The 27064-nt window shown below is 45.4% G+C and overlaps 1 protein-coding gene and 1 long non-coding RNA gene across 6 annotated transcripts; both read right to left on the bottom strand.

Moving 5' to 3' along the window:
- Positions 1 to 246: 246 nt before the first annotated feature.
- LOC144108450 (uncharacterized) lies at positions 247 to 1659 on the bottom strand. 5 transcript variants are annotated; one of them, XM_077641695.1, is made up of 4 exons: positions 1413 to 1659; positions 1280 to 1350; positions 1038 to 1208; positions 247 to 954 (listed from the first exon to the last, which is right to left on the bottom strand). In XM_077641695.1, the coding sequence occupies exons 3-4, from the start codon at positions 1074 to 1076 to the stop codon at positions 736 to 738; spliced, it is 258 nt and encodes an 85-aa protein (XP_077497821.1). In that variant the 5' UTR covers positions 1077 to 1208; positions 1280 to 1350; positions 1413 to 1659; the 3' UTR covers positions 247 to 735. The 5 variants fall into 5 exon arrangements, with proteins under 5 accessions (XP_077497821.1, XP_077497827.1, XP_077497818.1 ...); XM_077641701.1 differs by having other exon boundaries at positions 1038 to 1187; XM_077641692.1 differs by having other exon boundaries at positions 1280 to 1659.
- A 6262-nt stretch (positions 1660 to 7921) lies between these two features.
- Positions 7922 to 12525, bottom strand: LOC144108442 (uncharacterized). The gene is made up of 2 exons (XR_013309485.1): positions 11072 to 12525; positions 7922 to 8091 (listed from the first exon to the last, which is right to left on the bottom strand). It is a non-coding gene; the product is annotated as an uncharacterized LOC144108442 (long non-coding RNA).
- Positions 12526 to 27064: the final 14539 nt, after the last annotated feature.

The raw sequence follows: 27064 nt of genomic DNA, 5'->3' as shown, positions 1-27064 counted from the left end.
TGTAGCCGCTATTGTTCAAGTACCATGCAACATCTTGTTATTAAAGGACCTTTTTAATTGGAAATGAGAGCATGTGCACAGGGTGGAAAGCGCGTGATCTGCCAGGAAACACTAAAGCGGCCCCGAGAAGGGATCTTTATTAAGGATGCCAGCCATCTTGGGCCTCTCCACTCGGCAACGACGACAAAGCGTGTGCGCTCCCTATGGTTAGGCCCCAGCTGTGGAAGCCATCCTCGGACACGACCATGACCTTCGACATCTGATGTTTTTATTTAAAAACACAGGGACCAAAGTCGTGCTGTATGCAGTGCAATCGCCATGTGGTTCCATAATCATCCATTTAGCCCGGCTCTTTGGACGGATTCAGGAAACGACTGAAAAGAACAAAAGTAACGAGCAAACAAAGGTGCGCTGCATAAAAGTTAGAACGTAAAGAAACGAAGGCACGCTGCGCTAATGCTGTAGCGAGGTCTAACATGTAAAATTTCGCGGCTGGCGTCGATTTCTACAAAGCGCGAGTAGTGCCTACGGAAATAAACAAAGGCGCACTGGAGATGGGTAAGTCTATACAAGCACGAGTTTTTGTCTCTACCAGCGATTTACTAGCTCACACCGCGCGATTTTGATGTCTGGCGTCGATTTCGACAGAGAGGGAATACGGGCACGAAACGGGACGCTCGCGATCTGCCAGGAAACAATGGGGTGGCCCTAAAAAGGGCCGTTTGCAGGAGCACTTCAACCGCGACCTGCAGCGGCGTGGCGGCGCGGTGAGCAGTAGGCCCAGCAGTGGTCCGTCTTGTGCCCTTTGGCTCCGCACCGACGACACCGGTGCACGACGTACACCTCTCCTGGTCTTGCCCTTGAAGCCGACGCTATCCCTGGTCCGTAGATCTTGACGAGGGCCGCGACGATAATCTTTGACATCTGGTCGATGCCCCGGTCCAGGAAACGATGCTGCAAAAAAAGTTACGTTACAAGCGCCGCAATTTGGCGAGTTCTGCACGAGAAAACTTGCGAAAACGTTGTTCAACCCTTACCTCGTGATTGAGAACGTGCACGCCAGACAAGCGCTTCATCGTGGCTGTCAGACGGCGGTTCAGATGGCGACGCCGGCGGTCCTCAAACCGCACCTTATGTGGGTCGTCGTAATGGAGTTGCAAAATTTTGAACACCAGCACGACGTGCTCCTGCAGCAAGAAAACGAGGTCCTGGAATGCGCAAGGCATGTAGGTAAGCGGTACAGCACTTCATGAAGCGAAATTTGAGATAAAATGCGTACCTTTATGTCGCTGGCGATTTCTCGCGGGTCAGCGCCTTTTGGGGGTCATCGCAATGTCGTGGAAGCAAGAACTGTACAGAAATTTCAGCTGGCTGCGCCGACGAGCGCACCACGCAAAAAAAAAAAGCCATACCTGGACAGCTTCCGAAACGCGCGCGCCGCCGCCTACGCTCACGAAGAGAATGCCCGCAGACCACGCACGCCCGGCGGCCGGCCAGCCGGCCCTAGCGATTCCCTAGGCACTCTAGGGACAGGCCGAGAGAGGCGCGGCGAACCCACGTCCGGTTGAGAACGAGGGAGAAGCAGAAAAACGTCACGGAGAAGCGCATCCCATCGACCAATCAGCGTTTCCAGCCCACCTGCACCGAAACGCTTCTCTGGCGTTCGGACCAGTGCATATATATTCGTGCTCGCCAGCGCGGGTGTCGTCGTGTTTGTTCCGTCCTCGTGTTTTTTCCGCGCTGTTTTACCATGGATAACAGTAACCAACTTGCTCAGCTTTCCGTTCTTCTAAATGTCCTCGACCCCTCGCGTCTCGATCCTGTCCAGGGGTCCAGCGACCTCCGACAGGCGCCCCTTGCGTTGACTGCCCACTCTCTCTCGCAGGCGGCCGACACGGAGAGATCACAGCACTGCCGCGGGGACAACCTCCTGCAGCGGCATGCTAGCGGCGCCCATTGGTCGCTGCGAGCTCGTAGCGGAGCCTTGCTCCTGAAGCTCCCCCGGGACGGGGTGACTGTTGAGTCTGTGTATCGCTGGAGGACGGCGTGAATGCACGTGTACTTCGGGAAATTGGAGGCCTATGTCTTTGCGGCGATTCGCTCTGCCCTCTGCACAGGTTGAGTGCGCCGCAGCGGTGCCCCAGGATGCGTTTGGTCAAGACCACAAGAGAATTGTGGGAAGCATTCTGCATGGCTTCGGAAAAGGAAGGTGTTGGGTTCGTTAGCGACCCGTCTGTGGTTTTAACAAAAAAACAAAAATTGTTTTAGCCGGTCATTTGTGAAATGCATGACTTAATTGCGAGGATAGCTTATATCTCGCATGGTGTAGGTGATTGTTTTGATATCTTGGCTGGCTCTAACGCTTTTATGTTGGTGTGTCCCATGATTAGATGCGTATAAATATGCGCCATCTCGAAAATAAACTCAGTTGAAAGTTTACGCGCGTTCTTGTGGTGTTCTTATGTGGTGTTGTCCCCTTGTCTTGATTATAGCGCTCCCCAGTTTCAGTAAAACATGTACAGGCAGATAGAAGAGACAGCTGTGAAGGAAAGACAAAGTGCTTTTTAAAAACTGATGAGCTCAAAACCATCGAAGCGTGATTTATTTTAAGCCAAGTATCTAAAAGCACTCTCAATAAAGGTCAGCTGCAGACAGAGTGCCTTCTTTAGATTTTCCAAACGGAACACCCAGAAGGCTGCAAACAGAAGAATCCCCACGGAAGTGATGAGGTTTTCACTGCAGGGTGATGGCCAATGAACAGGAAAACTGCGCCTTGATAGGTGAGGAGGCATGCTGTAAGTGCTTGGTGCTGCAAAATTAAAAACGAAATATCACTGACATTTCTAACACTTCTAGAAGTGCAAAAAATACTGTAGGATTTCAGTATAATGCACATTATGACTACAGTATCCTAGGGATGAATTCATGAGGGGGTGGTCTCCCCTCCTCAAAGTGAGAAATTTTACATAGAAAAACCATGCTCAACCCAATTTTTTCAAGCATAAAGTCAAAGAAATGCAAGGTTCAAGCATGTCACTGACCGATTTTTAAAGATAATGGTAACCAGGCTAATGTACTTGGAGCTATCAACACTGTCTAGCTTCCACTTCATTGCCCACCACTATGTGCAGGAGACCTTGGCGACAAGTTTTGTATCAAAACTTTTTCATTCATGATTCGTTAGTATGGATGAATCACTTTGCGAGAATTTTGCTCGGAAACCAAAGTGTCCATATAACTGAGGCGCGACTGTACATATGACTTGTCAATTAGAGCCATGATCACAATTAGTGGGCCACCACAACTATGCAAAAGTTAAACAAAATGCTGCAATATGGCCTCCCTGCCAAAGATTTGAAAACCATATTCTAGCTATAAGACAACTGAGCTACTCAATCTCATTTAATTCCAACCAGTGCAGCAACAGCCTAACTGTAATCGAACCAAGGCTAAAAAAAACAATTGTGAGCCACTGCTCATAAGAGAGCGTGATACAAAGCGCGTATTCGAAAGGTACAGCTGCACACGAAATCTACCACTCTTGCTTTATCCGTGACAGTTGATACATATGGCGACTACAGGAATTTTTGCTGAGCATCGAAGAAGCAAATGTTCTCTAGGGAATCACATTTTGAGCACCTATAACAGCCCGGGAAGCAACAATCAGTATTGCCTATGAATCATATTTGCGTGTGTATAATGAAGACCTAAAAATACAAAACTGGTATGGTGTTGTTATATCGCCATTATACAGAGCTTGTGAAGTAGCACTCCACAATGATCGGATGCCATCGAAGACTACAACACAAAGCACTCTTCTCCAACGGCGTACGGCGATACAACCCCCAACGTCGATCACGCAGCTCCCATTGGAGCTTTATCGGGAGCACCCTGCGGTGCACCCGTCAATCACATGCCTCCGCTGTGCGAGCTTTGTGCCCAGTGAGAAAGCGGTGCGTGCGACACTGCCACAACCGGCAGCCCCGCACAACAGCAGCCATGCCCCGTTAGCAGTCAGTTCTGCTCTGGGAACGATGAGGCGCTGGCCCGGCTTCCTGTGGAAACGCGCCGCTCATCGAACTCGGAGCCTTGCCTCCGGCGTTCGTGCGGCCCGCCCAAGCCTCCTCTGAGGCCGGGGCGCAGTTGATGCTAAAAAATGCTGCCCAGATGATTCAGTCCCGGTCAGAGCCTGTTGAGGCGCTTTTGGCCAAGCAGAAGGTGTCTCACCCCGCGGTCAAGTTGCCCATGCCGCCATACAGCGGGTATGATGACCTCCTCAGTGCCCGGCATTTCCTTGAGTCCCTCGCCTATTACCATAGAGCTATGGGTCTGACTGATTAGCTTGTGCGTGCACACATCATCCCTGCAGCACTGACTGACACAGCAGCTATATTCCCCAATGGGGGCCGCGCCCAACCACGGTGTTTGGCTATTCAAACGAACCGCACCAAAAGGATCAAAGGAAGCTACGACTCCGTAGGGAGCCGACACGTAGCTGCCGAGTGCCCCGCTGGGGGTGGCAGACATGGTGCGCAAGCGTGATCATCAAGGTGATCTGCTCGGCTAATGTACCATCAAATGCTTAAAAGCCAGTGACTTAGCACGTTGGAAGTCATTTGTGGGTTTCTCAGTGGGCACAGGCCACTAACCACCGCAGGTTCGGGCTTCGCGCGAGCCAAGGGCCCCAATCAGCCGTCACCAAACGCATCCTGGGGCACCGCTGCGGCGCACTCAACCTGTGTAGAGGGCAGAGCGAATCGCCGCAAAGACATAGGCCTCCAATTTCCCGAAGTACACGTGCATTCACGCCGTCCTCCAGCGATACACAGACTCAACAGTCACCCCGTCCCGGGGGAGCTTCAGGAGCAAGGCTCCGCTACGAGCTCGCAGCGACCAATGGGCGCCGCTAGCATGCCGCTGCAGGAGGTTGTCCCCGCGGCAGTGCTGTGATCTCTCCGTGTCGGCCGCCTGCGAGAGAGAGTGGGCAGTCAACGCAAGGGGCGCCTGTCGGAGGTCGCTGGACCCCTGGACAGGATCGAGACGCGAGGGGTCGAGGACATTTAGAAGAACGGAAAGCTGAGCAAGTTGGTTACTGTTATCCATGGTAAAACAGCGCGGAAAAAACACGAGGACGGAACAAACACGACGACACCCGCGCTGGCGAGCACGAATATATATGCACTGGTCCGAACGGCAAAGGCCGGCCCGGACGAACAGTAGCGTACGCACCTTACGCTGTCTCGGAAGAGCCTCTCTCCAGACCCCGCTCGGACGGTCGCGCGGCTGCCCAAACGGGTCCCGAATTCCCGCCAAAAGGCACAAATGGCAAAGGCTCTTGGGAAGCCGGGGCGGAGCTGCGGCCGAATGACGGTGATTAGTCAGCAAGCCGCCCCTCCGCCGCCTGAGGCGGGAGAAAGGGAAAGAGGAGAGCAACGCGCGATGCCGGCGACAGCCGCGCAAAGGCAACGGCGGGAAACCCGGATTCCCACACTATTTTAATCTGAGCTTCCCGTGCTGCGAGCGATGCCCCCCGTCCCCCTGTGTTGCCTCGTTTCTGGTTTTCCCGTGGGCACCTAGTGCTAATCTTCCAACAAGTCTCTGATTTACTTCTAATCTCGACTGACCTTCTGCCTTTAAGCACAAAAGCTCATTCCCGAAAGTATAAGACCCGGCATCATTATTCCTTTCCAAATACCTTTCAGTACCTCATACCTGTTGTACCCCAGCAATGCCCTATGTTTCATTATCCCAGAATCTCTTCGCTCTTTTCCTATGAGAGACTCTTTTTGCTTTCCGTGTACATCTGCCCTTCGTTTAGCCTTACCTCGAGATATTTGTAATTGGCCACTGAGTGTATTTCATGGCCTTGTATTGTAAGTAGAACTTCTGACGGGTATTGTAAGCTCCTGATCAGTTGCACCATTTGAAATCATCACACCTGACTTAGTTGCGCTAAAACTGAAACCTAGACTGTCTCCTTTTTCTCCACAGCAATTAACCAAGGTTTGCAAATCTTCCTGTCTATCTACTAACAGTACAATATCGTCCGCATTCATTAAACCCGGTAGTCGTTGCGCAACGACATTTCTGCCTAATCTCTACGAAAGATTATATTCTAGATTACTTCCTCGTAGCCTTCTTCCCATACTTATCATATAAAGTATGAACATCAGCGGTGATAGAGGACAACTTTTTCTTAATCCTTTGTTTATCTCGACACTTGTCGTACTCTTAATTCCTTCCCATGTTATTTGAACTTTATTCTCTCGGTATATTTTCAGTAGAAAATCAATTACCTCATGAGCGATACCTTAATATGTTCCACAGGAGTTCCCTGTTCGCGTTGTTGTATGCACCGCTTATGTCCAGGAAGCCTAAATACAGAGGTCTGTTTTCCGCTTTAGCTATTTCTATGCGCTCGGTAAGCCCGGAGAGGCTATCATCTTAGCGTCTACCACTTCTGAACCGGTTCTGAAATTCTCCAAGTATTCTATTACATTCTACACATGACTGCATTTATAATTTCACCGCCTGCATCGCCAGTATGCATATAACATGCTATCGTAATCGGTCGGAAGGATATTATTTTCGTCTTATCGCCTTTTCATTTATAAATCAAATTCATTTTACTCTGCTACCAGCTGCGCTTAATTTGCTAATTTGCAATGACTGCCTTCAATGCCTATATCAGCGTTTCCCTGCCTCTTGGGCGAAGTCCACTATTTAGCTGATTGGAATTTCGTCTATCCCGGCGGACATGCGTTTTGGAATATATATGCTTCCGCCTTTTTCCAGTTAAGATTGCTCAGTTCTAAGCTGTTTTCTATTGTGCTGTCCTGTGTTGCTCCCTCATTTGGGGCGATTACCGGATCGTCATTCCTAAATGACTCAAACTGTAACTAATGCAACGTAGTTCACAGCGTCACCTCCCTCTAAATATTTTCCCTCGGCATTGCGAATCTGTTCCTGCTTTAAACAGCCAGTTTTTATGGTTCCAGAATTTTCTTGACCCCCCTTTAGTTGCATCGCAAACTTCAGCCAGGCAGCGATCAGAGGACTGCTATATTTTAGCCTGAACGAGGACCTGCACTTGCGTTCTTTCTATCGATAAGATTCCCATTTTTGGTCTATTTCCTTTTCAGATAACTGCGCCCTCTTTGCTTCTCTGTGTTCCTGTGATGCCAACCATCGTTGTTCGATGGCCTCCCCAATTTCCTTATTCCATCTACTTCGTTGTTTTCTCTTTCTTCTCCTTTATTTTTGTACTAATGAGTAGTTCGAACTTATTATAATCCCACTTTTCCATAGGACGTTTCTCTATTCCCTTACAAAAATTTAGACAGTCCATAGACTGTCTATTGACTTTAGTCTAAGAAGTCTATAGACTGTCTATTGACAAATCCTTTAGACCTGTCTATAGACAGTCTATAGATTTATGGCCTTACACTTTTAGTAGACTGTTGTCTATAGACAGTCCATAGACACGTCTACTGAAAGTAGATAGGTCCATAGACAGTCTATAGACACAGGTTCATAGACAGTCTATAGAAGATTTATAGATTTATGACCATAAAATTCCTATAGACTTCTGTCCATAGACCGTCTATAGACAAATGTCTACTGATAATAGACACAGGTCTATAGGCAGTCTATAGATGATCTATAGACTTAGGCCATACACTTCCAAGTTCTGTCTATAGACAAAATTCTACTGGTCCAGTAGACATATGTCTATAGACTCTCTATAGACATTCCAGTTATGTGGCCTGGCAATGCTGTAGACATTTGTCTATAGACAGTCTATAGAGCTCTGTCTAAAAAACCTTAATAGACCATTGTCTGTAGACTGCCTATAGACAGTCGTCTGCAACTGTTGAAAAAGGTCACCACACGGTCTTCACAAATGACATGACGCTCAATATACTTACAATTTAGTTTATTTCCAAGCTATGCAGGCAAGGAATATGCAATACATGCACCATAAGAATGCACCACATAAAAATAAATGTTGAAAGTAGTGGTCCGACTATAGTTTCCTCAGAAGCAATCTTGTGACCTGTTGTCTGCAGTCAGTCATCCGGGCATGTTGACCTGTACAGTGGAAGGAAAAAAATAAGAGGAACTGAAAAAAAATTCCCACACCATCTCTACAAATGTGCTTACAACACAAGGCATATATATCCTGGCTATCCCATTCAAGAAAGCTAGTCAATGTTTTGGTTTGGTTTTATGTGGTCCAAAAACCCAAGGTGACTCAGGCTATGAGAGGTGCCGTAGTGAAAGGTTGCGTAGTAATTTCGGCCACCTGCGGTTTCTTACCGTGCACTGACATTGCATAGAATACAGGCCTCTAGCATTTTGCCTCTATCGAAACGCGACTGGCTAGACCAGGATCGAACCTGCATCATTCAGGTTGTAGTAGTAATACAGTTTATTTGGGACAAAAATGTACAAAATTTGTCCTGGGTGAGAAGGCTAAAGGCATTTTTGCCTGATGAGGCCATCCCACCCCTGACAGCAGTAGCAACCACTATAGGCATATTCGAACACATTTGCAGTACAGTACATTGTACAACAACCAGTATGTATGCAAGCACACAAAACAAAACAAATGGACAACCCTGAGGACTGTGTGCATGCTTCTGCATATGAAAAAAAGGTTTACAGATTCCCGAATACTATTTACACGGACAACACACCGAAATATCATCCATGACACAAAAGAAATTCTTTGACTTATTATTCCATTAGGTACATATGTCCTAGTGTTTTCTTTAGGTAGTGATGGGTAGATTGGTAATAATTCAAAGATGGCTGGATATTGATTCAATAAATTTGCTATTTGCATACATAATCTCACACCACCATAGTTTGTGCGAGGTCGGGGCACCTGTATTTTATCTTCCCTAAGGAGATGTGGAGCGTGTTTCTTTTTGTATTGAACCTTTCTAATTTGAACGGTGTAACATATACTGGTGCACGATTTCCAGAAATAACATATTTGAACAGCTTACTGATCTCTAGTATGTCATAGACCTTAAAGTATGGCAAGCAATGTTCTATTTTTGGAATTTTCGAATACCACATATTGAGTGCATTTGCAGAGGTGAAGCTAATCAAGGTTTCTTTGTGTTGTGTCTGATGATACCAGGGAGCAATATGTTAAACGTGAATGAAAGAGAGCATAGTAAGTTTGTTGCTTCACTGGCAACCTGTTTAATATGCCAAAAACACGTGAAAGTTCAATTTGGAGAGCTTCTGTGTGCGAATTCTAGAGAAACATTTCATGAAAGATAACACCTAGAAAGCAAATCTTCTTAGACTGGTTGATAATGTTATTCCGGAACTTCAATTTGAACTATCTTTTTTGCTACCTTTAGGCTTGAAAATTAGGTATTCCGTCTTGTTTATCTTTAGGTCTAGTTTATTAAAGGCTAACCAAAAGTCTAAATAGTGAAGCCATTCATTTGCTTCCCTGTAAACGAAGCTTTCATTGCAACCTGAAAAAAATACATTAGTGTCATCTGTATGTAATACCGTTTCAAAGCAGCCTGGGGTGTTTATAATATCACTCATATATATCAAGAATAATATGGGGCCTAGAATGGATCCCTATGGAACTCCGTATTTAATAGTGCTTTGATCGGATTCGGTGCTCTTTATTGTAATGTATTGCTCCCTACAAATTAAACAGTTTTTCATCAGGGCATGTGCTGTACCTTGGATTCCATAGAACGGTAGCTTTATTAATAATATATCATGATGGACAGAATCAAAGGCTTTTCTGAAATCAAGAAATAAACCCAAAGTAAGCTTTCATTTCTTAATGTTGTCAAGAATTTTCTGTTTAATATAAACTAAACCAGTTTCAGTTGCCTTATTCTTTCCGAATACAAACTGCTTGTTTACTATCAAGTTATGCAGAGTGAGGAAATCGACAATTCTTTTGTTCATTATGTGTTCAGCAACTTTTGAAAAGGCTGAAAGCACTGACATTGGTCTATAGCTGTTCAAGTCTTCAAAAGCACCACCTTTATGAATAGCTAGAACACGCGCAAGCTTCATTTGGTTTGGAAATATACCTACTTGAAGTATGCAGTTGCATATACGCGTAAGGAAAGGAGTTATCAGTGCGGCTACAGCTTTCACGGGGGAAACTTTCACATCATCGTAGGCTGATGCACAGTTGTCCTTCAGCGTCATGATTATGCTGAGGACTTCTTCGGCGCAAGTTGGATTGAGAAATACAGCTTGAGGACATTGAATATTCATGTATTGTTCACACGATAATGTACCATGAATATCATTTGAGGCACCAACTTCTACAAAGTGCATGTTGAAAAGGTTTGCAATGTTTTTTAAGTTCAACTCTGTGTAGGTAATGCACAGCGGTAATGTCGTCTTGTGTAATAGCCTTAACTTGCAGCTTTTCTTCAATCTCATTTACTTTGCTTAGCAAGTCCTCATCCTGGGTTTCAGTCAATATATGAAGCTCTAGGGTTAGAAAGGACTACGTCCACTACAAATCATCTATGTCCTGCTTCAGCTGAGTTATATCACTACCTACATTGTTAGATTTCAGCCCTTCAACTCGCTTCGTTAGTTGTTTCGTAGTTTTTTCTTGAACAGTCAGGTGGTTCTGAAAGTCGTCAAACTTATCAGAGAGCAACTGCATTTGCGACTCAAATGAATCAGACTTTTTTGACAAAGGCAAAAGAGAGCTTCGTTTCAGTCTGCAGTAATCTGAGTATCACGTTGGAATCATGCTGCGGATTTTTTGTGGTACTTGTGCCCTTGTGGTTGCCTCGACAAGAGTCACATTTCCATGCTTTCTTTTTGGCTTCGCGCTTAGCATTGAAAGATTCTTCTGTTATTCCCGCACATGCACCACGATGAAAATTAAATTTGCACTCTGAGCTTGTTGCAAAGATGCTATCAGTGAGTGGAAGACGGCAAGCACAACGAGCTATAGTACGCTCAGAACTTTTACAAAAAACCCATCCACTTAGCAGCAGCGACGACATAAAAGGAAAACAAAGTCACATTGAGTGATGCATAATTATGCACAAACCTGCACAAAGGCAGAGACAGTTAAATGATGCTCGCAGTTACGGTCACCACTGCCAGGTGAGGTCCCAGTGGAAGGAATCTTCTTTTATAGCCCACAGTGAACCGTTGATGCTGTGCTGGATTTCCGGGTGACACCGACCACCACGCCTTCCTGGTCCGCTGCTCGAGACTACCATCCGTCTTCAGGGCACGTGCGATGACCAGTGAGATGTACGGCTGCACAGTGGGTAATCTGCACAGAGGCAGAGACGGTTATGTGATGCTTGCAGTTATCGTCGCTACTTTGCAGTGGTGACGATAACTTGACGTAGCTTTACATAACATAACTGACGACTTGGCATAACATGAGCACCTGAAGAACACAATAACCACTGAGCCATCACGCCGGATTCATCATTTCAGTAAATATGCATGACAAATTCCAAGTGGCTGTCATAAAACATTGTAACTAATACCCACATTCTGTGCAGCACTCAACCTCTACACTAAATACCTACTGCAAATACTGACCTCTGTATGCATTCCCTTTACATTAATTTGAATAGAATACTTAGAAAATTTGTGCCACTTATCATCATTGACTCTCTACGAGCTGTTGAGAATGCTACCCCATGAAATGTACATTCAGTGCTTCTTGCAAAAGGATCCCAACTGGAGAATATTCAAGCATTTATTCTTATACCCGCTATTGAACAAGCGCTTCAAAGTACCCTACATGAAGCCTGGTACGTATGCCGATACTCAAACGGGCACAAGCCATGCAAAACCTACCAGGCAGACTGCGAACCAGTTCACCACGGTTTTGCGCCCACAACTTGAAACACTAAGACGAAACAGCATACTCATACACCAGCGTGCGCTCTTTGGAACAAGCGGGTTACAGCACTTCCATGCTGTGCTTATTATCCAGAAAAACTCAAACAGCACATAGTGGCTGCAGTAGCGCCATTTCAGAACCATACGTGAGCTTCAGACAACAAGCTCATTATTGCAAGTATGAAATACCATCTCAAATTCAGTTAAGTTTTTACTTCAAGTGCAGCCCGGACAGAGCAGTAAAAAGGAGACACTTGCATGCAGGTACCCTAACCTAACGCAGATAGAAAAATCAACGAGAGCAAAGAACACGCTCAAAGTAAGAATTATTTCATTGAAACAATTAACGTGTTCATCAAAAGGCGCAGCCATAATATAACAGCGCGAGCAGAATTGCATTCGCGGCGCAAATAAGCGCCAAGTTACATTGGCGTTTTTGTAATGTAGCAGTCTGAGATCAGAAACGCATACTCTGCCTCTCGCACAACTGGTACTGGAGAAATTTGTGCACGCGTAAGCGGGGTTCATGAACGAGCCTAACGAAATGTAAGCCATCTCTTGTCGAGGCGACCTTTACTCAGCTTTCGAAATCAATTGCCCGCAGGCCAGCAGCGGCGTCCAACGGCTCGGATAACAGGGATGGACGAATCCATACGTGTGCAACGAAAGGGGAGACGGGATGCAGCCCGTAGGTTCTTCGCGGTGTTTGTACACGCTCGCCATTTGCGCCGGCAACAACTTTTTTTTTTCAACCGTCACTCTATTAGCATTCCTCCACCGCCGCTTCACTAAAACTTTGACAAACGCCTCCAGCTCTAGTCGATAGCGTTACAAAACATATTTGGTGAAACGTCGCTGCCCACGACGCGCACCGAGTGAGCGGGTACAACAAACAAGCAATTAATGCACACCTCTCAATGAACAGCACTCCATGGTCCCGACAGGCGATAATACAAAGAATAAAAAATAAATGTAATCCACCTCAGAACTTGATTGTGCGTTTCCGCAGATGCCAAGTAAATAGTGCTCACACGGCTCCAACGCATAGTTTCATTTCGGCCTTCACTCACGGGCTAAGCGATATTTCTGGCTGTGCACCTACCTGTCAACACGGAAAAGCCAGCAGAGAGCTGTTGCCCACGTCCGTTCCCGACAAATGCAAGTTATTGTTATAGTGCCTAGAATATACTATTGATAGGATATTCTAGGCACTATAGGATATTCTAGGCACTATACTATTGTAGTAACGCTAGCCTGACCTGCATTTGTGCGAATAGGTGAGTGTCACAGGGAGTGTGTAAAATTCCAGGCCTTTCACAATAAGAAAGCCAACATTCCTTCTGGCACTTATGTTTCATTGCCGGTGATTTTTCTGCGTAACCGTCGCTTTGTTGAGTCTTTTCTCGTAGCGGGGCTGCTGTAATGTCCCTGCCGGAGTGGTTTTTGTTATGGTGTAGGTTTTCAGCGTATATTTTCGTGGTTTACTGCAAAAATTGTCACTACGGTCCATACTCATTTTGCCCATTCTTCGTCTTGGGTTGTGGCACATTTTTTTCAAATTGCTGAATCGTCAAACGTTCATATCTATCTCACACCTCTCATGAAAGCTGCGCGCGGTTACGGGTGACGTTGTCGCATGATTGATTAGGCGAAACTGAAATAAAGGAGCTTGTGTCAATTGTGTCAGGTAACCTAGAACAGTGTATTGGGCTGTAAGATCATTTCCTTAATTTAGACATTGTTGGAAACAGTTTCATGATGGCATATACTTGTCTTATCTTAACATTGGGCACAGGAAGGGAAAAATCCCACTAAGCACAACCTCCCCTAAATAAACTGTGCAAACAGTAGTCATTATTAATATTGCATCCACTGCTCTGTGTCTAATCTGAGCTCGATGTGGCATCCACATATCTTCTGCAATCTATGATCTGGTAGGTCCTAAACATAAGTGACATTGCTTCTGAAAGTGCAAGCTTCTCTCACGTAGAGACCTGCTTTCCATGCGTGGTTTATGTGCTTGCTCCTTTTATCCAATGCATAATGACTCTTTTGATGTTGTGTAGTGAGCCCCCCTTTGATGGCTTGGAGCTTCTCTAGTGTCCTCAGAATAAAAAAAAAGGTGGCTACTTCTCTGAACATCAATATATTTTTTTAAGAGTTACTTGCACCACCCTACAGCATCCAAGGAGTTAAAAATGTTGAAAAAGAAAGCAGTCTACTCATTGAAATCATGGAAGAAAGTACCATTGGATAATATATGAACAGTACTTGACACTAAGCTGTTCTACTCTAGGATAGCTAAAAAACAGAAGAATGGAAAACATCACCCTTTAAGGAAAGCTCTTTTACCTTGAAATTTTTGAATATGTAATTAAGTTGTTGGTTGAGTATATTTCTCACAGTTTACAGCGGTTTTAGCAAGTAAATGTTGTAGAAAGATTTTAATCAAAGATTTTCCCCGTGGTCGTTGTGCTGCTGTTTCTATTTCAGTTTGCATTTGCTCTGTCATTCTGAGTTGCTGTCTTTAATTTCCCGGTGGAAATCAAGCAGCACTGTTGTGAATTTTTTTCAATTTACTTATAAGTGACCATGTATGCAAGTCCCAACAAACACATCCATACTCAAGTATAGGTCAGACTTGACTATCAGCTGTATTCTGAAATCACTTTGAAAATGACTGAATCTCTACTGTAATAAACCCGGAGCTGATGGCTGCCTCGTTCCAAATGTAATTCACATGCTTAATCCAAGGCCTGAGATAAAAAGCACTCCTAAACATAAATTTCTTGCTTGTTCTTAAAGTAATAAGACTAACTCTGTACCTATCGAAGTGGTTACAACACTTTCTTGTAAAGGTGATGTGAACAGTTTGCAAAGCTTTTAGCAAAGTAGGTGAATCATACACAATTTGTGAATTACACTGGAGGAATATCATCAGGGCCAAATACCTTGGCCTAATTAACAGCTTGGAATAATATACCAATCCCGTTAACTCAAAATCTGACCTTCAGCATGCGATCTAGCTTAGCAGGCGGTGTGAATCTAACAATATGTGAGCAAGGCGGCATGCAGATGACGATTAACCACTGCAAAGTTTTGTTTGACATACATTATTGTTTATTCAAAAACTAGTGCAGGCATGAGGTAAATAAATTAGTAGAGGAGGAGGCCCTGAGTAGAAACTGTCAGGGGGACCTCCTGTTATTAATTGTATATATGACACATATTAAACATATGGCAGATAGAAATTACATATCGGAAAACAGGTGCAGCAGGAATTAACAATCACAACAAAAAATTAGATTAAGCATGCTCAATTTTACAAACTCATTAAGGAACATGGCAAAAAGAGAACACAATACTATACAAAAGCACTCAAGCTATAAAAGCCATACACAATAAATACAGGGTTCATTGGCATGGCAAATGAAGGTAATTAAAAAGTATACACTTTTTCAACCTTTTATGAAATGATGCTTCTGTACTAGATGATGTGGTAGAGTTGCAGACAGTGATTGCTGAGAACAATGAATAAAAACGAAACTCTAGAATATCATCACTTTTCAAGCCAGGTATAGAGCTGTTGTCCGCACCAAAAAAAAAATTTCCGGGCGTAGTGTACAGTATACCGTGCAGAGACTGTAAAACCATGTGCATGTGGGTGAAAGTGGAAACTTCGTTCAAAGGTTGAAACAACACCAGAATGATGTTGCAAACAAGAAAGCTTCGTCAAATGCACTCGTCGAAAATTCTGAAAGCAAGCAGCATCATATAGATTGAGCAACGCGTGCATTTTGAAAACAGAAAAGAATCTCCAGAGCTGTCTATATCTAGAATCCTTAATGATTCAGACAACCAAACACACTCTTAATCGCACTGACGGGGCACTTCCTAGTGCATACGCCCGCTGCCTAGGGCACATTTTCAAGCTTAAATAGCCAGCCTTACACGTCTGCACCTGTTTGTGAACAAGGCTCCCGTGTGGGAGCTGAAACATCATTTAGGAGTTCATTTAATTTTGCGTACAGCCCCGACCAGACAGGTTTCCGTCCAACCCTCGACTTCATGCAGCAAGCATATAGTTTCTAGAAAGCCCAACAGGGAACCTAAACTCAAACGTCAGCATGTGTTAAATCATGCTCTAGGTCATCCTGCTAGGATTGCAGCCACGGCAAAAAAATGTGAAGTTGCTTCCATGCATGTTGCACAAAGCATTATCTAACATTGTCTCTAATCCTAAGTTTCAGTGTACTCCAAAAATGCAGAAAGATGACCCTGAGAAACTGCTAGAAAGCACATGTTAGGTCCAACAGGTTTGCAGCATAAGAATCCAGTTGTCTAAAAGCTTCCTGCTACATTTTATACCATTGCAAGGAAAGTTACTTCAAACACTCTGTGGACTGCAGTTACTAGCCTGCTAAATATACCTATTAACTGAAACAGGTGCAATCAGACTCCACAGCCTTGGCAAAAGAAGAATAGGAAATTGGAAAGGGGTAGGTAATGCAGGCAGCACTGCAGCAAAAACCCTCTTATAACCAAAGAGTAGACATGAAGGTTCATCGTGAGAAGCACTGAATGGAACTGTAAAGTGAGAGTGCGATTGATTTTTGTCCCAATTCTGCGTACACAATGCTGTATCAGAAATATCGTTACAATAGGATGCATATATTCTTAAATACTGAATAGAAAATTCCTGTTGACAGTGTCAGCACGGAGCCTCTTGTTTTGTTTTGAGTTTCAGATTGCTAACTGTTTTAGGGCAAGGATAATATTGGGGAATGGAAGATGCTCTTGGAATGCACATTCAGAATGTAGTCCAAAGTGTTTAAGGGAAACACTAGAGGTGAAATGCATTTAAATTAGGCTGTAATTACTCATGAGTTTCTACTCGATCACAGTTATACGGTTGCAGAGCAAAGCTAGACAGCTTTCTCAGAAGCTTTGCAGCTGAAGGAAAATTCGTCTTAGTCTGGGGATAAAACCAGAGACCACTGCTTGCCTGGGCAGTCACTCTACATTTAAGCTAACCAGGATGCCTAGCAGATGTCATGGTGAGGTCAAATTGATCAACAACCTGAAGCAAGAACGGTGTTAGTCTCGCTCTGAGCTGTTGATCAATTAGCTCTTTTTACCTAAATGGTTTGAAGCTTCTGACACCATGAGACACTACGCAGGAAATAGTTCGGGATAGCCCTTGGCCTTTTGCTTCTGACAGCCTATGCAAACGTTCTCGAGGCAGCATGGTCACATTGCATTAAGTGTATGTCTCTTCAGTCTTCTTTACATGCTTGAAATTAATCCGGAGCCCTCCACTAAGGCGATCCTTGTAGCCGGAGGGTTGTTTTTGGATGTTAAACCCTACAATTTACAAATTTTCCACGTGCGGTACGCTGGTGCCGTAGATGGGGCAGAGAGAAAGTCAAGAAGAGAGGCAATCCAGTGATCTTTACGCTGCTCAGAAGTCATGTCGCAGGTGTTGAACAAAGGCGCAGCGGATTCGAGGGCAGAGAGGCTGGCAAGCTCGGCCAGTAGCGGCGAGCGCGACAGGGCGTCAGCATCATGGTGCTTGCGGCCCGACCGATATATGACACGTATGTTATATTCTTGTAGATGGAGAGTCCATCGAGCCATGGCAAGCGACCGGAGGGATCTTTTAGCGAAGAAAGCCTGCATAGGGCGTGGTGGTTGGTGACCACGTCAAAAGGACGGCCATTATGATAAAGTCGAAACTTGCCAAGGCCTCAGACAATGGCCAAGCTAGGCCACCTTAGCCAAGCACTCTTTAGTATACTTCATACATTATTTGGCGACTGACTAGCGAGGTGGAGCTGCAATAAACGTTTTTCCAAGAACTCTCATCCCGCAAACTTTTGTGTCCGATAGTACATATGTGAATAGTGGCGTGTCGCGTCCGCGAAATATGGGGTGCGGCACTGCTGTATTCTTGTAAAGGCGGCTTATCTCAGCCTGCAATCTTTACCCGTCCAATTGTGAAACGAGATATGACGCCTCGAGAAAAGGGGTTGAGACTGCATAATTATAATAGCTTCGCCATATCTTCCATGGCGGAAAGCCTAGTCGTGACGCTTTCCGCTGCCGAAAAGAGATGGCGCCACTGCCGGTTCTCAGCGAAAAAGCGTGTACGGGTTTCGGCTCGCCGATCTCTCGTAGACGCTTACGTTTTCGCATCATGTGCGCCTGAACTAAGTAAGTACCATTGTCAAACTTGCTACGATACAAAAGTTACCATAATACGCAAGCTCTGTGTGCAGTTTCACCGCAAACGAGCCAGCGGTTGAGGCGGGGAAATTTTTGAAAATGTCAACGATAAAAACGCACAACACTGTATGTACCACCAGCAGCAAAAGTTATTGGGGTGCGTGTTCTCGGGGAAGAAAAGTTATTGTGGGGCTTCCTCGCGACCTAGTGCTTTAAAAATGCTACCAGCGTGTGGCGAATGCAAGTCCCCTCGTTCAGACACTTCGAGCGATTGGCTTAGGTGGCGCTTGGCTACTGTGCCGGAGTTCCCGGGTTTGAATCCGACTGCGGCGGCCGCGTTATCGATGGAGGCCAAACGCAAAGACGCCCGTGTGCTGTGCGATGTGAGTGCGCACGTTATACATCCCTAGGTGGTCGAAATTATTCCAAAGCCGTACATTACGGCACATCTTTCTTCCTTTCTTCTCTCAGTCCCTCCTTTACCCCTTCCCTTACGGCACGGTTCAGTTGTCCGCCAAGATGCGAGACAGATACTGCGCCATTTCTTTTCCCCAAAAACCAATCTTCTTCCCCGTACACTCCCACCTCGTAAATGTTGCCTGCCGATAGTACCTCCGTGTGACGTGATTCGAAATTGATCACTTCAGGCCTGACCTGTTCAATTAAGCGAGTTCACACAGTTAATCTTTTTAGAAATACTGAGCGCAGTGCGCGAGCTCAGCCACTGTGACCCTGTATAGTAAACGGGTACCGCACAAGGGGGGGGGGGGGGGGAGGGTGGGGGGGAGGAGGAATGGTAGGGTTTTAACGTAGTTAAACCGAGTGTATGTGTGAAAGCACGTGTTTAGCCTGGTTGTCTCATGGTTTTGCTTTGCTAGGTCGTCGGCACTTCTGGCGACGTGATTAGTTCTAGAGTAGTTTTAGTTGATGGAAGACGACGACATGCAATGCACAGCGCGAGCGTGTGTTTCAGTTTAACGCGAGCCGAGGTCGTCTGCGGCAGCAGCATAGTGCTCTCGTGCACAGGCCAGCGAAATTGGTCTGCTCGCGCCACCGCGGGTTCGAATCCCAGTTGCGGCAATATTTATTTTATTATGTTTGCCAAGGTCATCCTCAAGGTCAAGCTTCACACTAACTCTGTGAGCCAGTTAGACCTCGTGAAGTAGTACTTTCACACTAAAATATTAGCCCTCCTGAGCCAAAATGACAGTGTTTACAATTGCTGTACAGTTGATGCCTTCATAACCGTATAAAGACACTCCATAGGCACGTTTCTGACCAGTCCAGCTCGATTCAGCACCTCAGATGAGTGTGAACGCGGCTACCAGTTCAGATTGACATAACTAGTGTTAACAGAGGTCATCAACATGCTTCATCAAAGCATCTGTATTTGATAGCCTCTTCTCTCTCTCTTTTTTTACTGTGAGTGTTTTTCACTACCACTGCCTGCTCATAATGACAAATGCTACAACTGGTTAACATGCCTTGTATTTGGCAACAGCATGGCAAGACAGTCTAATACATTTGTAGCGAAGTCTGCCAAACAAGTTGTGGTACTATGTATTGCTGAACTTGGCATGACCGTATGCTGATATTGTGAAATAACATTGAGTGGCCGTTATGTCTTGCGTTTTTCTCAGATCTGCCTGCTGTAGGCCAAAGTTTGGGCACATGAGCGCAAAACAGATGTGTTGAAAATACTTTTCATGAAAACAGTTACTTATGGTGCTGAGTACTGTGTAACAAGAAAGTATCTGCTGAGACTATGTTCAACTGTAAAAAATGTCTGAACAGTGAACAGTAAATCATTCATAGTGTCGTGGCGCAGGGGTTCACTCGAACCCGGGCTCCGTTGGGTAACGTGTCCGCGCCTTCGGGTTGAAGAAATATGGAACTTCAAGCTTGGGAAAACGAAAAACAAACGGGTTTACTGGCACTTTTCATGAAACTTGATTACATAATTTAAAAGGAAAGAGAAAGAGCAAACAGTCAAGAATTAAAAGTTCATAGCGTCGAGCAACTGGATGAGCCTTGTCGTCAGGGCCCAGAGCGATCGTTCGTACTCGGGACACTCGTTAAATACACTGAGGCTCCGCCGCTTTCACCACACGATTCACAGATCGGAAGAGTCGCTGCACATAGCACGCTGAGCCCTGCGGGAATGGGCGAGGAGGATACGGAGGTCCGCTGCTACTTCGTCCTCGGGAATGCGCTTCTGCCCGCTTCCTTTCGTCATCTTGTCCATCGTCGGTCGCGTCTCACGGTCTGACACAAGGGGAGCGTGCGTGGGAGATTCCACGGGTAGTTTCCCCTATACATCTTTTTTTCTTTTTCGTAAGGTCAACCAGGGGTCAACCAACGTGTCCCTAGGAGGGTTGTAACAATAGGTAACAGCAAATTGAGAATAATAAAAGGAGCATTACAAAAAACCTGTTTACTTATAAGAACAGATAACACAGTGTCCCCAAAAATATCTGGGAGGAATGTATGCAAAAGGACATAGCAAACATGTTTGAAGTTTTCTGCCAGCATCTCGCCTCACCCCCCCCCCCCCCCCCCACCTCTTCCCAGAAAAAAAAAAAATGAAGCATGTTAAGAGTAATTCAAGAATGGGTAGAAGTGTTTAAGTTCATTCTAAATATAGATTATTTTAAAGTATTTGCAAGATACCAAGTTTTCATGAGAAGTACTGAATATAGAATATTCAATCTGTGGTAGAAGAAGCACCAAAAGATATTGACAGAAGAACTAGGGGGCTGTGCTGATTCTGTGCCATTGTCTTGTGGTGCTGCTGTTGATGACGTGGCAACGAAACTTTGAGCACAGGCTTGCTGTTATGCTGATGCTGGTGGAACTACATGCCGAGGTTGAGAAATAGCCTGATTTGCAACAATATCAGACAACGCCTGCGTGAAGCTACTGAGCATGCGCTCGACCACAACTGAGAGTGCTTTTTCGACGTTTGGCACTATTGAGGCAGACAATGGGGTCTCGAGGTCAGGAGTAGAGGAACGCACAAGGCTGGCATATGAATGTTTTTTGTGGTTAAGGAGTGCATAAGCGTCTGCCCGTGTGCAGCAATTCTGCTCAATTAGTTCCAATAAACTTTGCTCTTGTGACCGACTTTCACAAGTGGCATCATCGGCGCTGTGACTGTAACTGCACAGGCAACAGCTTGGTTGTTCAGCGGTGCAGCTGTCGGAAGAGTGACCTTCGCCACACACCCGGCATCTGGTCGCCGACTTATAGGCTCTACCACTATGTCCAAATCTCCAACAGTTGGCACATTGCAGGGGTCGAGGATGCAGCGGGTCCACGCGGTAGACAATTGGCCAAATTTTCAACTCCGAGGGGCATGTGCGACCAGCAAAAGTTGTTACGACTGACTCCGTTGCAACACGCACTCCAGCCATCTCGCGAGAGCAGCGGTATACAGAAATTATTCCCGCCCCGGCTTCCTGGAACTCCTCCAAAATTTCTTGAATTGAAGATGACGGGTACACTCCACGGACGATGCCCTTAGTGCACGCAAGCTGCTCAGGAATGAAGGCTTTAACCGGCAAAGAAGTCAAGGTATTACACCGGAGAAGTTACGGCACACACTCAATGTTTGCCGACTTACAAACAATGCCACGCCTTCCAAAACTTCGCCCTTCAAAGATGTCAATTTAGTGATGGATATACGTTTTAGTTGTTGCTGTATTGGTTTCGAATTCTTCATTTTGAGAATTCCATCTCCAATCGGTAAAAGCACCACGGGAATTAAATCGACACCATTTTTAGACATGAATTCAAAGGCAAGCTTTCGGCCGGCAGGATGGCGAGCCAGGCTGCCGAGCCTCCTCCCGGAGAGGTGAAAGACATGCCTACACACAGCGCGCCGGCAACCATACATCACCCGAGTCAGCACAGCTACCCTGAACCCTGGCAAAAACCCCACGAACGTTGACACGAACGAACGTCTCTCGGTAGCCAACGGCTGTCCGCTCTTCGAAACACACGCGCTGCACTCGCACGAGTTGTCACTTCATTTTCGTTTCAACCAGCACTCGTACTCTCCACAAGCACTCGTACTGTTCTAACTGCCAGGCTCTCGAGCTGTGCTTGCAATGCCGTCGTCTTCGGCACCTACCTGTGTTCACACGTGTTAAACTGCCAGTCTCTCGCGCAGAGCACTGACAACGTGGTCCTCATCATCTTCCATACGTGCGTGTGGAAGTACCAAGCAACTAGCATGCAGCAAGCCGCACAAAATGATGGGAGATCAGAAGCAGTGAACTTCACTTAGAAGACAGAATGCTATATGGCAATATCATCAGGGAATGGTAATTAAGCGACCTATAACCTTTCCCTGTTCTTAGTCTATTCCGTGCTTAGCACTTACTGTAATTGTCTTCGTAAATGCTACCGCTTTGTTTTCTAAATATTCTTGCCATGCATCAATTTATTTACACATACAGAACAAAGCGCTGGCTCATATTAGCAGTGCATATAGACAATAATGAAATGTTATATGTGCAGGGCAAGGTATGCATGAAGCGTGTGCCAGAAGTAACGGCCTATCGCTAGTGTAGTCTTGATAATCACTTCATCAAGAACCTTTGCCATTTTTTAACCGAGGCTTGTTTACACTCCCTCTAACTTTCTCTCCCTTTCTTATTATGCCTAATAACAAGCATCTCGAATACAAAAAGTAACTGCAGAATGATATTTTGGGGCTCAAGTCATAACAGCCCGGTTTTGTCTGATGTATTAGGTAGTAAGATAGGGTTTTATTTTCCATTAAGGATGGAAGGAGACAAGGCTAAAAGCTGCCACCTGACTGGTCCTCGCCACCTACATAATGACGGCATGTGTAACGACGGAAAGTTATTAAAGGGATACATCAGAAACACAAAATTGTTGTCATGGTACAATGCATGCTGTGCGTATACATACAAGCAAAAATATGAAGCCCTGTGGTAGAAACAAGAAATTGAAACCTTCACAATCACAGTAAACTGCAAAAAACTATACAAATCAAGTGGATTTGAGATTGTAGTACATTTTCTATGTTAGCACTGTGTCCTCAAAAGGAATGTATTACTACATTGTGAGTGCATGTCACCAAAAAAAAAAAAGAAGAAATGCCGCGACATTGAAATGACCATTCATAATTTAAAATACTAATCCCAGCATTGTGTGGTGGGTGATTTATTGAAGAAAAAAATTGTTAAGCTGCATAGTATTGGCTTGAATGCATAAAGGCTTGAATGCGCGCCATGCACGTTCTCCGTCCCTGCGTCGAACAAAAATCCTAGCATTCCTGTGGTACACATATTGAAAATCGTGAGCTTTGCCCATTTCTTTACTTCAAAAAGTAGAGTGCTCCGTCATGTTTTCTTCAATATATACCTGCGAAGAGTGGGTTCCTAGGTCACGCCTCTTCTCAAACCATTCTTCTCCTGTAAGTTGGCTGGCAAACCGGAGTATAATGCCATGAATTTTGCCGGGCTTGGACGGAAGGTGATGAATGGAGACAACTTTATGTTTGGCTAATTCAGGAACGTCTATTCTCTCTAGAGCATTGATTTTATCAAGCAAGTTTTTCTTGTCAGTCTGTGCGATTCAGTGGAACTCTAGCCTCTACTTACGGTTCCTCCATTCAAGGTCGTTTAACGGCTCTTTCATACTTTGCACTGCCACTGTGTCCTGCCATTCATGTTTTTGTATATTAGTCTTAATTTCTTTGATCTTCGTCTCATGACGTGCAGTGTCAGCAAGAATTTGATCGCACTTGTCAGAAATCAGCTGCAAAGCTTGTTCAATGTTTTCAACGGCCTCCTTCAGGCGTGCAGTGTCAGCAAGAATTTGATCGCACTTGTCAGAAATCAGCTGCAAAGCTTGTTCAATGTTTTCAACGGCCTCCTTCAGGCTTTTGAACGCACTTGTCAGAAATCAGCTGCAAAGCTTGTTCAATGTTTTCAACGGCCTCCTTCAGGCTCAGAAGCTTTGCAAGTTTTCCCTGTGTACCTGAAAGGGCAAGGCTAATTTGAGGCACAATTGCAGGAGGCTCTGGCGCGTTAGTTTTTCTCGCTGTACCTTGAGATTACCCTACTCAACACGTCTGGCATCGCCATGTTTTATTTTTTGTTTCCCTCATGGTATCAAACTGGGCTTCAGCGGCACCAGGGCACTTCCCTAAGTGATATGCATAATTGAATTCACTGCACGTCAGGTAGGAATCCTCCTCATCTACTTCTGTTGTACATATCAAGCCTATTAATTCATCACCCATGCTTACAGCACAGACTTTTCCCAGCAACAGGGAATGCAAAAAAAATGCGCCGAAAGGGAAAAAAAGAGTCTGACCTGCAAAAATTTACAGCATCGTTTAAGCAGAGATGAAAATGCGTACCCTATCACTGCCACGAACGTCCGCAGCTTCGTTCTGGGTCTCCCTTACATGCATTCTTGCACGGGCGTGACTTTAGGCCGGCGTCACCACATCGGCTTTCATAAAGCAATTCTGTTCCACTTTCAACACCGTCGCCGGTAGTCCTCTGATATGGCTCTGTAGGCTGAAGCAGGTGCGATGTGGTGGTGGTGGTAGTGGTTTTATTAAAAATAATAGTAAAAAGGAAGAAAAAGATTTTTGCTAGCCCCGGCATCTGCCATCGATACTGAAGCACCTGAGCTGGGGCAGCGGAAATAAAGGACAGCAGGCAGAATGGAGAAATGAAATGAAAGAGGTGAGGGGACAGGAATAGAGGACAGGGGGAGAAGTAATATGTACAAACTATTTACACAATAAGTAATGTGTGAACTAAGAACGAAAACCACGCAAAGGACGATACACAGGGAAGAAGTAGACAGGACGAGCGCGGACTTGCAACTGTTTATTGAAACACATCTTCCTTCCATCACCAACCCTACGCATGCGCAACGAGCAAACTCTATCTTATCGAGTTCAAGAACTTCAGCTCCTTCTTGTACAGATAGACCGAAGCCTCGCTTACACACTTCTCGGGCCCATATCTATCAATCTGCCAGGCTTCGATGACCTCACGCGTTTTCTGGTCTTTGGCCCTTCCGATTATCTTTGTACGCTCAAAGAGTGGCGTGCATTTATTGTCACAAGAAAGACAGTGTTTGGGCAAATGCATGCCGCTGTGAGAGCCCAACGAATTTTTGTGTTCTTGTAGGCGCTTATTAATGCAGCGTCCCGTTTGTCCCACGTAAACTGAGCCGCAACTAAGCGGGATTTCATACACTACTCCCATTCGACAGGACACAAACTTGATTTTGTGGTTTACACCACAGCCTGCTATTGTTCTCGTTTCATTGTTAGTTAGCGCACACAAACGGGACAGCTTACAAGGCGCCGAAAAGAAGATTTCCACACCGAATTTTCCTGCTACCCTCTTCAGGCCATGCGAGGTCTTATGTATATAGGGCAGTACTTCAAATTTCCGCCTCTCACGAATGCCAGATTCTCGAGCACTAGAAATTGGGATGACGGTTCTCAACAGCGACCCGGCAGCGGCCTGCAGAAGCGACGAGGGAAACCCTACTACTTCTACTTCTTCTTCTACGTCTACTTCTTCCCTGTGTATCGTCCTTTGCGTGGTTTTCGTTCTTAGTTCATGGATTACCAACTAGCCCCCCATCGTACACTCCTTCAAGTAATGTGTCCAGGTTGTGCGCGTGATTAGTTCAGTTTAGAGGAATTAAATCACACACGCGCACAGCACTGTGTAGGTTACAACTGGAGTGGGGCGACCAGTTATTAATCGTTCAAGGTAGAACTCGCGGAGCGTTCGGTGTGCCAATCAAGTGCTCTGGATGCTAACCGGAAAAGTTTAGAGCGTTGTTTAAGGAGAGCTGTCATCACGTTCCCCTTCACTGCCACGAATGTCTCTCTCTCTCTCACACACACACACACACACACACACACACACACACACACACACACACACACACACACACACACACACACACACACACACACACACACACACACACACACACACACACACACACACACACACACACACACACACACACAAGCACACACACACGCACACAAGCACACACACACGCACACACACACACACACACACACACACACACACACACACACACACACACACACACACACACACACACACACACACACACACACACCAGTATAATAAGCATATAGTTTCTCGCCGAGCAGTGCCTTGAAGGGTTGCCTCATATGCTTATTACCAAGTGTATCGCCACAATAGAAAGAATAACTCAACTTTATAACAGCTATTAGTGAGGGTGAGGAGCCTGTTTCAAGAAGTGAGGGTGAGAGAGGACAGGATAATTTTTCAAAATGAGAGCTAGGGTGATGGGCCTTGAATTCAAAAGTGGTAGTGACGGAGGAAAAGTAAAAATGAGGGAATCTGCCCACCTCTGGCATCTACACAACACTGCTGACCATCCACGCGCTGTGAAACCTCAAGCGAGTGAATTACAGATCACCTCCACAAAAACATTGTCAATGTGAATCCTTGCAGAGGTATAGAGTACAAACAACAACTGGTTTGAAAGCAATAAGCTAAATATCTAAATTAGATATGAAGTATGGGTCGCAGTAAAGTGATATGAGCTTTCATAATGCCGCATGAAGCCGTCTTTACAGGATTAGTCATTCTGACGTATGGTTTAGAAGAACTTCTATTTGGGCTAGATGGTTCATTTCGATCCAGAAAGACAAACAGTAGCTCCGAAAAAACACACACACAGCAGAAGAACGACGTAGGACGAGCGCTAATTTCATCCGGTTTCCCAGCTTGCTTCGCTCCGAAAGAAGCAAGGTCCGAAAGAAGCAAGCTGCGAAACCTGAAGTTGTTCCGTTATGTGCACAGGGTCGCCCACAACGTAAAAAAAGGTGGCAAATAGGCATGGCGTGTCAGTCGTTTCGGCTCCACGGAAGTTTGCT

Source organism: Amblyomma americanum, chromosome 1 (assembly GCF_052857255.1).
Source record: "Amblyomma americanum isolate KBUSLIRL-KWMA chromosome 1, ASM5285725v1, whole genome shotgun sequence".
NCBI lineage: Eukaryota > Metazoa > Arthropoda > Arachnida > Ixodida > Ixodidae > Amblyomma > Amblyomma americanum.
This window is presented reverse-complemented; position numbering and strand designations above follow the sequence as displayed.

Coding starts and splice junctions, on each gene's coding strand:
- LOC144108450 (XM_077641685.1), bottom strand. CDS start 1,226: ATGCCTTGCGCATTCCAGGACCTCGTTTTCTTGCTGCAGGAGCACGTC. Junction 955..1,037: donor TGCACGTTCTCAATCACGAG/GTAAGGGTTGAA, acceptor CTTTTTTTGCAG/CATCGTTTCCTGGACCGGGG.